The 13,233-nt window shown below is 40.7% G+C and overlaps 1 protein-coding gene across 2 annotated transcripts in view; it reads right to left on the reverse strand.

Annotated features, from left to right (window-relative positions):
• Positions 1 to 10,803, reverse strand: part of LOC143724296 (NAD-dependent protein deacylase sirtuin-5, mitochondrial) — a 39,338-nt gene extending 28,535 nt beyond the window's left edge. The window contains exons 1-4 of one of the 2 annotated variants that reach the window (XM_077217279.1): positions 10,720 to 10,803; positions 10,247 to 10,340; positions 9,999 to 10,132; positions 4,511 to 4,736 (exon numbers count right to left, since the gene is read on the reverse strand). In XM_077217279.1, coding sequence (XP_077073394.1) covers positions 4,511 to 4,736; positions 9,999 to 10,132; positions 10,247 to 10,328 — 442 coding nt within the window. In that variant the 5' untranslated portion in view covers positions 10,329 to 10,340; positions 10,720 to 10,803. Of the gene's footprint in view, positions 1 to 4,510; positions 4,737 to 9,998; positions 10,133 to 10,246; positions 10,341 to 10,491; positions 10,683 to 10,719 lie in introns of those variants that run through there. The other variant, XM_077217280.1, reaches the window with a different exon arrangement.
• Between the last annotated feature and the right edge of the window lie 2,430 nt (positions 10,804 to 13,233).

The raw sequence follows: 13,233 nt of genomic DNA on the forward strand, positions 1-13,233 counted from the left end.
TGGTTAAAGCCTCTAAATATTTTCACGTTTTGTCCTATGACATAAAACACACCAGTTATAACCTGCTTGTGGTTTTTTAAACTTTATTGTGTCTGCTTGTGGTTTTTTAAACTTTATATAGGCTTCAAAATGTATACATTTTGGATAAACTTGTAAAGATTATCTTGATAGACAAAACTTGGAAGGGTCACAACTCTTTGATGAACACAGATCTTATATTTTACGATTTTGCAAAAGTCTATGGGGAAAATGCATAGCTTTTCGATAGGCGCCGCTAACTTCCGAGTTGTCCTACAAAGTGACGTCATAACTACGCACTCTATTGCAAATGTTTTATTGAAAGTGTAAAATATGCGATTAACAAATCATCTTATCACCATTAAATGTGAAGTGTCATTATAATATTTTATTTTAATACATTTTAGGGATTTATGGTTTTATGGAGAACTTGTTTTTTTGTTATTCAGTCAAATAAGAAACTACTAATTAAACTCTTCTTTCTATTATACAAATGTTTCATTAAAAATGTCTACAATTGTATAAAACCGGTTAAAACACTAGTGCACGGAGATGATGAGGCGATCCAGTGAACTTTCGAAACAGTTATGACCTAACGAGACCTCGTTTACTGAAGTCACGTGACTTTGGCAGTTTCATACACGCTCAGAATCACTGGTTTGAAGCAAACGGTTCGCAGAGGTTTCTTGAAGCGTTTCAAAAGCGCCCATCACTACTTTATGATCCTTTGCTAGAGAAATCATTGCGGACAGAAAATAAACGCAATGTATACCGTCAAAATGAAATGCGATCAGTAAGTGAACTAAGATAAATGACAGTTTTTCCTGAAATCCATGTTGTTGTTGAATTGAGGATCATTCTATGGATGTTAAATCTTAAAACTTTCGCCTTTACAAATGGGCCAATGTTTGAAAGATGCGCAAACCATGTGTTTGGTTCGATATTTAATGGTATTAGATGATTTGTTAACCGCATAGTTTACACTTTCAATAACACATTTGCAATTGGTTTGCAAGAGACTTTTTTGCATGTTTTTTGCTGCTTTTTCACAGTTCTGACCAGTAGGGGGCGTTTCCAAACAGGGAATCAGTCAATGAATCAATTCCTTCAATTGATTCAAAATGTCATTTAAAGGTCCCATATTGTACAACTTTCCGAAGTTTTATTTTAGGTTTGGATGTCCTTGAGAATATATATTTGCGATAAAATATAAAAACCATCTCAATTTATTTTTACAGCTCCTTTCTCAGGAGCTCTGCCAAGAACAGGTTGATTTTGGCCTGTCTACTTAATATTCATTAGCCTCTCTTCTGATTGGCCTGTTGTTTTCTGAGTGAACCACCATTGGTGGGGGCGGAGACTGAAGGCGGGGACTGAGTAGTTCTGACATCACAAATATACAGAAGTCACAACAGCTCGTTTATGCAGGCTGTGTGCATTTGTCTGTGGATCGACTGTTTTGAAACTTGGTAGTTAAATAGACCCTAGACCTCTGTTATCATGAATAAAGCCAGGAAATTTCCGTTTTGACAATATGGGACCTTTAAATCTTTGGTGATTAGTTCTGAGATGAAAGAAAACACACGGGTCTGATAAGGAGAATAACAAAAAACAAGGCAGATCTGAAACTGAACTCTATCTACCAGCGTCATGTCATTTAGCCATCATCTGAATTCGGTTGTCAGTTCACCGCTAAGTGTTTAATCCCGTTCTGTTCACGAATAGACTTCAGTCATTTAAGAGAGTCATTGACAACCACATTCAACAACCAAATTAACTAATATACAATAATTAACTAATATTATAGGTAGTGACATTTAAATTTACAATACATCTAACAACTAGTTTAACTGAACTAACAACTAGTTTTAGATTTGTATGATTAATCGTTTAGCTCAATTCAAACACATGCGCAATCTCATTCCTAAATGGCAGTGATCCAGCTCTGTCTATTAAACCATTGAGTCATTCACTCATTTCAAACCAATTTTTAAAATATAATTCATTTAAATTGAACATTTTAAATAGACTGCAGCAATTATCATTTTGTCAGAACCTCTAGTAAATTACATGTTAGTTTGTTTATTTGTCTGTTCAAATCATGATCTCTATTTTAAACAACATTGTGATTCTCATTTCTGTTGAATCGTGCAACTAGTTCATGAAATAATCACGCATCGGAGGCGTTTCTCTCTTCTGCATGTATGTGGTGAAAGAAAACCTCAGGGGAAGAGCTACGAGCTACGACTCGTTCATGTTGACAGGTCTTGATAGAAAAACAGCCAACAAGATCAAGCCCATAATAAAAAAAAAATGACCCAAAAGACCAAAATATCACAACCCAAACTGAACTAGATCGCTTTATGAGCAACAAGCCCAGAAACGCTTATAATAAATGACACTTCTGTGAATCAGCATTACACACATGAACTAAACACGACTCCTCTGTTAACGGTGCTTTAGTTCAAATGCCAGAACATGACGAGTCTTTGCTCAGAAACAGTGGATACCTTGGGCCCCTATGAAATCAGTTTTAATTTGTCCCAAATCCCATTTAAATTTTTTCTCCAATTTCCATTTTTAATTAAACTTATACAATTTCACAACAATTTCTAGACGTGGGCATAGATTCATTTTTTTAATCTAGATTAATCTCACTGTAATCTTGGAATTAATCTAGATTAATCTAGATTAAAATGGCTCATTTGCTACCCAAATAAATAACCTCGCAGGCAGTCTGTAAGATGGGCAGGGGCGGAGCTAGACTCTATGGGGGTACAGTACATCACGGGGCCCTCTGCTACCAAGTAATTTTAAAATTAAAACCGTAAAAAAAAAACTTAAAAAATCTGATGAATGCATATGTAATAATGTGTCACTTGTTGAGCAAAGGAAGCTTATGTTAAATAAAACACAAAGACTATCTCGTTCTTTTCTTTTTAATGCGCCTGATTTATATTTTCTCTCCATTTTCGAAACCATTCTCTACATTATAAATTCGCACCTGACGCCACACTCTTGTCTTGACTACCTTATACGCTGTTTCGGTTCATGTGACTCGCAAGAAGAGCTCCAGTTCACGCGCCAGCGCCTCCGTGTCGTGATTATATATTGTCTGCTATATTTACGTCTTATTTATTAAATCCAGGCAATTGGTTGATGAAACATTGATTAAAATTAAGATACAATTAATACAAAACGAAATTCACCTTAATGAAAGGCTTTGTGCTTTATGTTGGATGTCTCTGTTAAAGTTTTAAAGCAGTCTTTCAGTGCCGCTTTCAGAGCGCTCACGTCCGTAACGGGGAACTGTCACTTAACATTGTTTTTCCCCTCATAAATGCGTTCACTAAAAATAAGACAAAATTAATATTTTATGTTCTGTGGAGAGCCAACCTTTCTTCATCCGGTGGGTAGTATTACTTTTTGTACTTTTGCCACCTAAAAGTTAAAGTTTTTTGTGTCACGTCCGTTACGGATGAGTATTTCCCTCATATTAAATATAAAACGCATAGACTGATATTTTTCTAATGTCTAGACTCCTTTATTAAGGGACTATGGATAAACATACGTTTCAATATATTGGTATTAAATGCCCCCTACAGTGCAATTCGGCTAGGTATACATCTGCGTTAAAATATCAAGGTGAAAGTCATCCTAGCTTGCGTAGTATAGACTCAGCTCCCAACCCAACTTTGAGAATAGATTAACGGCGATATTTTTTTTAATCGCCCGATAAGAGTCTCACGTTAACGCAGCACGTTAACGCCGATAACGGCCCATCACTAATTAAAAGTTTAACAAAAATTACATGTTTTTAAAAAAAAGTTTTTTAGGTTATCTGGATTCCATTTTAATAGTTTAATTAAATTTGAATAATCTTTTTTTTATGTTTTCGTCTTGGAAAAATTAAGTTTTAATAAAAAAGTATTATTATTATAATTATTACATTGAATACAGACCTAGTGTTTACAAAGGGAACGTGTAAAGACTAAGTCAAATGCCATTTACAAAAAAATTTAACCCCATTGAAGTCACTAAATGGAGAAAAATGTTTTGTTTTCCTCAAAAACATTTTTTTTCGACTGAAGAAAGAAAGACATTAATATCTTGGATGAAGTGGGTGTGAGTAAATTATCAGGAAATTTTAATTTTGAAGTGAACTAATCCTTTAAGTGCACTGACCAGCTTTTTATTTATTAATATATATATATGGGCCTCCAGCACGTGCTTGAATCCGGCGCGCTGGTCGATGTTCTCTGTGATCAGCTCCAGCGATGGCCCCGTGAGCGTGTGTGTGTGTGAGTGAGTGTGTGTGTGAGGAGGTGTTTGTGTTCTGACCGTGGACCTCCAGCACGTGTTTGGATCCGGCGCGCTGGTCGATGTTCTCTGTGATCAGCACCAGCGATCGGCCCCGTGAGCGTGTGTGTGTGTGAGTGAGTGAGTGTGTGTGTGAGTGAGTGTGTGTGTGAGGAGGTGTTTGTGTTCTGACCGTGGACCTCCAGCACGTGTTTGGATCCGGCGCGCTGGTGCAGCTGGTCGATGTTCTGTGTGATCAGCACCAGCGATCGGCCCTGTCGGCGGAGCCGCTCCTCACACTCGGCGATGGCCCTGTGAGCGGCGCTGGGCTGGGCCTTCACACACAGCTCTCGCCTGTAGTGGTAGAACTCCCACACCCTGCTGGGGTGACGGCAGAACGACTGCGGCGTGGCCAGATCCTGCGCGCACACAAACACACACACACACACAGACACACACACACAGGCTCAACACTGGACTGCACTTTCTTTTTCCTGAGAATGATAGTTTATCACATTGGACTGTAACCTTCTGAATTTGAACAACAGGGTATTACGACTAGGGGTGGCACGATCCGCTTTTTTTGCCTCCGATACCGATTCCGATACCTGGGACTCAGTATTGGGCGATACCAATCCGATCCGATACTAAAATAATAATTAAAAAAACAGTGCCAAATTACCTAATAAACTGTATCTGTATGCCTCACTGTGGGGAAGAGACTGGGATTATTCTTTTGTTAAAGGCATCAAATCTTGACTTAAACATTATTTTCCTTACTTTGTAAAACAATACAGACAAAATATATACTATATAATTAAAATACATTTATTTTAAAATTTTAAGCGCAACTTTTTAATGAAGCAGCAACATATGATACATAGATTGGACAGAACAACTAAGGCTATCAATAAACTGCCATTACGCAAAAGTATTGTAATATGAAAACTAGGGTTACATGTGTAACCGAGACTTTCCCTTTCAAGGGAACTCGAGCTGCGTCAAAAAGCTGTGGTAACGCTAATACCCATGACGCCATAAGAGCAAGTGTCTGTCCGTGTGAAGTCAGTGTGCACATTCAGACGAAAGCACCTTAAGATCGTTAAGAATTTAAGATCGTAGAACCTCACAAATGTGCGCGGTGAGGACCAGCCTGCCGCATCACAAACGTCTTGTAAGGAAACTCCTGACAACAAAGCTTTAGAAGCAGCCATACTCCTAGCTGAGTGAGCTCGAACAGGCAATGGTGAAGGCTGCCCAGTTGACTGGTAAGCAAGTGAGATGGCCTCGACCACCCACTTGCTCATTCTCTGCTTAGATGTGGGACACCCCTTCCTGGTTGACCCAAAGCAAACGAACAATTGTTCAGAATTCCTCCACAGGGCAGCTCTGTGTATATAAGCATCTAAGGTCCTAACAGGGGAGAGCAGATTTAGTTTCTCTTGGTCTGACGTCAGAAAAGGAGGACAGGAAGCCTGCAGTATAATAGGTCTGACAGTATTAGTAGGGACCTTCAGAAAATAGCCAGGACTAGGAAGGCCTCTACAATGCCAGGCAAGAATTCCAGGCACGAGGGTGAAACCTAGAATGCTTGAATGTCTCCAATTATCTTAAGAGACGAGATAGCAAGAACAAAGATAGTTTTAAGAGTGAGGCATTTCTCAGCAACTTCTTCAATGGGTTCGAACGGAGCTAGGGAGATACCTTCTAGAACAACTGGCAAGTCCCATTTCGGCGCCCTCGTGCGGACTGCTGGACACGAAGGAAACAAGTTATTAGTGGGTGTCTCCTCACAGAAACGCCACTCAAAGGGAAGTGGTAGGGTGATAACCCCGCGGAGATGCACTCCTGCAGGAACTCCAGCACTGCACCCAACAAGCAGTTAACCGGGTCCAGCTGCTGCTCTCCACACCAGAAAGTGATAAATCTCCACTTCAAGGCCCACAGTTTCCTTGTTGACGGAGCTCTGGAGTGGAGGATGGTCTCCACAACCTCGGTTGAGAGACCTGAACTTATGAGCTGGGCCCCCTCAGCAGCCAAGCCCACAGTTCTGGGCGAGGGTGAAGGATCGACCCACTCGCCTGAGAGAGTAGGTCCCCCCTGAGTGGAATCTCCAGAGGAGAGCCATCGAGGAGAGTCACTAGGTCCACAAACCATACTCGGGCCGGCCAGAACGGGGCTACCAACAGTAGACTGACCCCATCCCGGCGAACCCTTTCCAGAACTCCAGGGAGCAGAGCAATTGGGGGAAATGCGTACAGATGTGACCTCGGCCACGCCTGCATCATAGCATCCAACTCCAGATGGGCTGGATGGCTGAGTGAGAACCACAGTGGACATTGTGATGTCTCCTTGGAGGCGAACAGGTCGACCTCGGCACGACCGAAACTCTTCAACTGGAGCTCCACCACATCGGGGTGGAGTCTCCATTCCCCGGGCCTCGGCCCCTGCCTCAACAGGAAGTCTGCCCCCCCTGAATTAAATACCCCGGGATGTAGATTGCCCTCAATGAAAGTAGCTTCCCCTGGGCCCACAGGAGGATCTGGTGACCCAGCTTGTATAAGGGGCGCGATCGCAGACCCCCCTGATGGTTTATATAAGAGACCACTGATATGTTGTCTGACCGAACAAGCACATGATGGCCCCTCAGGTCTGGAAGGAAGTGTTTCAGAGCCTGGAACACCGCCAACATTTCTAGACAATTTTTCTGTGCCATGAGAGATGATGGTCCTGTGAGGAAGGAGGGTGGAGGAACCCGTTCTATAGCCTCCTTTTGCAGAAGAACTTTTACCTCTTGTTCCATAACCGGAGCCTGCTTGGGGTCACTGTGGACAGGGCCCCTCTGAATCGTGGTGGATGTACTGAATAGCTAAACTGAATAGCGTTGCGGTTTTCGATCATTTGCAGGACCCACTGAGATATATTTGGAAGACTTTCCTCTCTCCCAGAAAATCTACTAAGTCTCTCAAGACTGGCCTCTGTAACATTTTGAGCAGGAGACACAATGCCCTGTAACAGCACACCGGCAGGGAATAACTGGTCTGACTGCTCTAGGGCCTCCTCGGAGGGAGCAAGCACCCCTCGGGAAAACGTTCGCTGTGACCCTCTACGCCCCGGCATAAAGGTAAGGTTGGCAGAACGGTCCCCTGAGGGCACAGAGAGAGAACGGGCACCGTGAAATGAGGTCTGAAACTCAGACGGCGTAGGGGATAATTGAATCATCTAACAAAATTCAAAAAGAGAAAGTGATTTAAAAAAAACAAGAGAATGGTTACTTTTGGCATTTAATGATATATGGAAACAATTACAATGCCACCTTACAAAAACCATAACATTAACTTTATTAATCTGTCACGTAGGAAAGACTACGGCAAATCAGCTGTCCTCCGTAGTAGACTGTTACAGTAGAACGTTGCGCAGTAGCAGTTAAAGTCGCGCATGCGCAATAGAACGACAGAATGGCGTTGCCGTTCCACCAGAGGCTGTTGCTTAAAGTCCCTATTCTTTCTGTGGGGGAGCGCGAGACGCGACACTCTGCTTCTGCTGGTGTGTGGAGCTGGTCGACGGCCGGGGCTGCTCCCGCTCAGTAGCCCCCGAGATATGAGTGCGGAGTGGCAGGAATTTCTGGAACGCCGCCGCCTGTTTTTTTTCCTTCTTGAAACCTCTCGATGACTGTATACTAAGTCACAGAAGAGGCCAGCAGGGGAAAGCGGGGCGTCCAGAAGGAATATTTTTTCTCTCTTCCTCATTCCTGAGAGCCATAAATGTCTCTCCGTAGCTCTCAATTACCCCTTTTCCACCAAGGCAGAGCTGGCGCTGGTTCGGAGCCAGAGCCTAGTTTCAAATCGGTTCTTTGTTTTTCGACCACCAAAGCACCAGCTCCGAACCAGTAAAAGTGGTTCTTAAGTAGCACCAAATCATTGCTGGTCTAGAAGTAAGAACCGCTTACGTCAGCGGCTGGGGGCGGGGTTACCGTGACCAACAAGACAAACAGAAACTGGTGACCGCCATTTTTTAAATAGCAGCTAATCGTGCTAATAGCAGCTCGATTGTAATCTCCGTTAATGCAAGTTACGGCGAGCTGCACGGACGTGCTGAATTCGCCGTGTTTGGATACCGATGTAGGTTTGCAAAGCCATGAGCATAAATAGTAACGCAACGGCCGCCATTGTTGATGGAAGGCTTGTTCGAGATGCATCGGAGCGGCATGGACTGATCGGAGCTGCGGGAGTGTTTGGAGAGCATACGACTCCTTCTGCTTTTCTCTCGCAGTTCGAGATTCGCAGTGCCGAACCATCTCGAACAAGCCTGGTGTGTTTGTGTGTGCCGCGCCAGCGTTGCTGGGCAACATGAGATGTATACAGTGACGTAAGATCTGGCTCTGTGATGGCTCTCTAGCCTGTGGAAAGGCAAACCGGTTCTTTGAAAGCTCGTCAGTCGAACCAACTCCGAACCGGCACTAGCTCTAGCTCTGAACCGGCACCTGTTTCTTGTTGGTGGAAAAGGGGTAAATCATGTCTTTTAGTAGGTCGGCCTGGTATGCCTGCATGATTGACATGCTGCCGAATAAGCTTTACCCACCAAAGCCGATGAATTTCTGAGTGGCTTGGTGGGTAATGCCGGTGCTTTGAAGGACGATGCAGTCTCAGGAGAGAGATGGCTCGCAAGTGTCTCTTCAGCCCTGGGCATCGCCACATTATCGTATTAGAATATGTAATGATATTAGAATATGTTGACTGTTGGGGACTAATGACGAGTCTTCAGTATCTCCAGTCCCAATACTAACATCATCCAGCTCCTCAGAACTGGATAGTTGCAGTACTGGGGCCTCAGCCTGGGCGGAAGAAACCGCAGTGCGTCCAAACAAAAACACTTTTAGACAATGATTCACACAGAGCGCTTGGTTCAGCCAATCAGAAGCTGGCGCTGTTATGATTCAGGTGTGCTTTATAGTTTCCTGGTCGATGACGTCACCCGCCTATGACGTTCCGTCTCGCCATTGGACAGATTCTACACGTGCTTCATGACGCAATCACGCGTGATGGGGGGAGTAACGTAACATTCTCATTTTCCACTAGATATTTTCCTCTACGTCTCATCAGCAATTTCAATTTTGGCCCGCTCTGCATCAGCTGACCACTAAGGAGCGAATGTACAGTGACGTGATGAGAATTGCCAAATTCAAACTGTTTTCACCATATGGCTGGCGCTGAGCCAAAGACGGATTCGCTCAGCGCTTGTCATATATCACAACTATTCCGTGTTTTTAACCACATGTTTATTTTAGGTTTCAGAAATTTAAATACATATAATTTATAGCAAAAAAAATAAATTTATAGTTTGTAAAATACACAATGGTGTCTATGGAAGCAGCAATATCAATCCATTCAAATATATTTGCCAATGTGTTTTATTCATATCAGATACACAGTGTAAATAACTATAAAGTTTACTCAATTCTTCTCCCAGAACATTACAGAGCTCAGACACATCTTTAGTTTTATACAGCCCAGAATCTGAGAAAGTTTGATTTATTTACATTTCTGGTTGTCAAATTATGTAAAGACGGTTGATGCGTTTCAGTCAAATAAAATTAGCAAACTTGTGGTTTTGCAATGCCTACACAGAGACTGTGTGTCTGTGTGTGTGTGTGTGTGTGTGTGTGTGTGTGTGTGTGTTACCTGTGTTTTCCAGGACCTCCAGTGTCCTTCAGCTCCTCTGATAGTTGGCACTCCACTCTCTGCACTCACTCCTGCTCCAGTGATGACGGCGATATGACGCGCCTTAGAAAAAACCTCTCGAAATTCTGCCATATCTACACACACACACACACACCTCTATCATAGTTTACTTATATCATACGTTTATTCCTAACCCTACTAACTAGTATAGAAAACATTTAACTGAACGCGTAGGTGACGTCACGCACCTGAGTGTGTCCGGGTGAGTTGATTGACAGCTGTCCATCTCCCGCACTGAGCAGCTGCCCTCCACAACAGCTGATGCACCATCACTTAATCTGTCTGTCAAACACACACATATATGTAATATATCAATCTGTTTTCACAGTCACAGCAGGAACGACTCTCACGTCACAAACTAAACAAAGTTCCTAAAAGTTTATTGATCAAGTCAGCTTATTCTAGCGTTAAACACAACACTGAATCCAACAACAAAACGAATGTGCATGTATTACAGGACGCAGTAAGACAGTTGAGCTGCACAGGACAAACACTTGTTGATCCACAGACAAAATCAATAAATCAATCGTCATCACACCGCAGAAGAGCCTCATGTGAACGCATCAGATCTTTGACATCGAGCTAAATTTATCGACTGCTGCCCGTGATCCACATACAGATATACATGCGTAAGAAAAACTGATAACAACATAAATAATACCTTTATAAACGCCACACGTGAAATGCGCTTTTCTGGCGTCCTACTACCGTAAACTACGTAAACATGTCGTAAAGTGTGAACACGTGTCGCAAAGCGCGTCTGTTTCTATGGTGATGTTGAACTGCGGCTGAAGCGGACTGCGCTCTCTAGCGAGACTGCAGAGTCAAACACGTGTTTATAGGCTATGTGGCAACTACGATCAAAAATCACCATAATTATGACATAAAAAGTCAAAAACATTACATTCACACTTGTTTAATACTGTGAAAAAATAATAATGCAATTGTGTAAGATTACATTCCTTAATAGTGTCTTTACTGTAAAGTACCATTAGATTTTATTCATTTATTTTTATCAAATTATTTTAATCAAATCTATCATTCATTATTTATTTAAATACAATTTCATTTTAATATATTTGTTTATTTAGCTGCTTTATTACTTTATTATCTTTTTTATTTTTTTTTACACAGCTTTTCTTATTTTTTAAATGAAGTTTTCATCAAATGCATTTATTTTATTTCTTAAATACAAGGAATGCAAGAAGTTCTGCACGGGTGTAACCTCAGTGTCTCGGTCCTTGGTGTCGGGGTGTAGCGATGGGTTCACTCAAATTAAAAAAGACTAAAAAAGACAGCAAATTTAGTTTAAATATATTGAGTGATAGATTTTGAGTGATATATTCACTCCATATTTGCTGTGAATTTTGAATAAACTTCCAATAATAATAATAATTTGTATTATTTTTTTATTAAGATATTAATATTAAGAATTAAATTAGATATTATTCCAGAAAGATCTTTGCCATCATAGGAATAAATTCCATTTTAAAATATATCAAAACAGAAAACGCTTATTGTAAAATTTTGATAATATTTAACAATATTACTATGTTCACTGTATACAATAAATGCAGCCTTGGTAAGCGAAAGAGACTTCTTCCAAAACATAAAAAAATCTTATCGACCCCATGCTTTTGAACATATATGACACACACTGTTAAATATACTCAGGTGCACGCCCCCCTCCGCTGGGCTCCGCCCACTTTTATCACGTGGATGAATAATCATATGCAAATGATATGCAGATGAGGATATGCACAGTAAAACGAGGTGTTGTAAGCTCATATATGGTTATTTCTGGGAGGAGACGCATGTGAACACAATCTTCCTCTGACTGGGGTTTATAAAGTTAAAGGGTAACTAAACCCATGGTCAGAGTCTGACTCCACCCACTTGTAATTATTTGAAAAATGCTGGAAAAGTGGGCGGAGCCCAGCGGAGGGGGGCGTGCACCTGAGACGCATCTGTCGGTATGCAACCTGCCTACGTCACCAACAACCCCTTACGTCACGAACCACCGCAAACATCCAATAGGAAAATTCGACTGCAGTAGCCACCGTTCACCCTGTAGAGGGCAGCACTCAGACGCTTTTACACCATATATTGTAGAATTAAAACACTTTAAACCCAAATGTCAAAAGATTTACTGGAGTCAATGAACAGCATTTATGAAGCTCCATTCTAACAGATCATTAACTAAAAAAAGTTGTTTTAGTGTTTAGTTACCCTTTAATTTAGTGCAGGTTCTGCCGTACGCACGGTTTTATAAGTCTAAATTGTTTTGTTTTTTTGTTTTTTTGTGTAGCCTATGCCATTTTAACTACACTTTTAGTAAGGGTCCTGCCGTTTTATAAATGAGACCCCAGGTCATGCGGCACAGGACAAACAGAAGAGAGAAAGTTCAAATATAACAAAGAAAATATATATCACCAATAACATGACTAAACCAAGCAAGATATAGTTTGTCCAGTGCCGTCGAGTGATTAACTGATTGCTGTTTAAAAGCAGTAGAGCTCTGATTGTGTTTGGCACACACACCTTTATATTGGCCGCAACCTGTTTTTAAAATCTAATGAAATAATAAAGGCTTTTTATATTTTTCTAAAAACTAATCATCGAGTGCCTTGGATTGTTTTTTTGTTATGCATTTATTTTAATCTAATTTTATTTATTTTAATCATTTTCATGTATTTATTTTATTCAGATATTTATTTAAAAACTATTTTATTTATTTAACTAATTTATCATTTCAATATTCAATCCAATATATTATTTATTTATTTAAGTACGTTCCTTTTTTATTAGAATGTATTTAATTAGTTTGTTAGTTTAATCTTTTTATTTTTTTATTTTTTTATTTTATTTTTTTATTACACAATACTTTATTGGAGGACACAGCATAATTTGTTAGTTTAATCTTTAACTCATCTTTCTAGTTTCTATGACGCTGGTCACGTGATATCAGGTTATTCAACAGCTCTGCATGATATTTGTTGCTTTTCAAAGCGCGGGTTGGGATTGACCAATCACGCGGTGGCAATCGCAGAATAACTTTTTTTATTTATTTATGTATTTTTAATAACAACAATAATAATTGCATGTATAGTAATGGAATTGATTTATATTTGTAAGTGAGTTTCCAGTCCTCAAAATGATCAGATGATCATATATT

This window comes from Siphateles boraxobius, unplaced genomic scaffold, assembly GCF_051911475.1.
Source record: "Siphateles boraxobius isolate OS27281-9 unplaced genomic scaffold, OSU_SipBor_1 72, whole genome shotgun sequence".
Classification (NCBI taxonomy): Eukaryota; Metazoa; Chordata; class Actinopteri; order Cypriniformes; family Leuciscidae; genus Siphateles; species Siphateles boraxobius.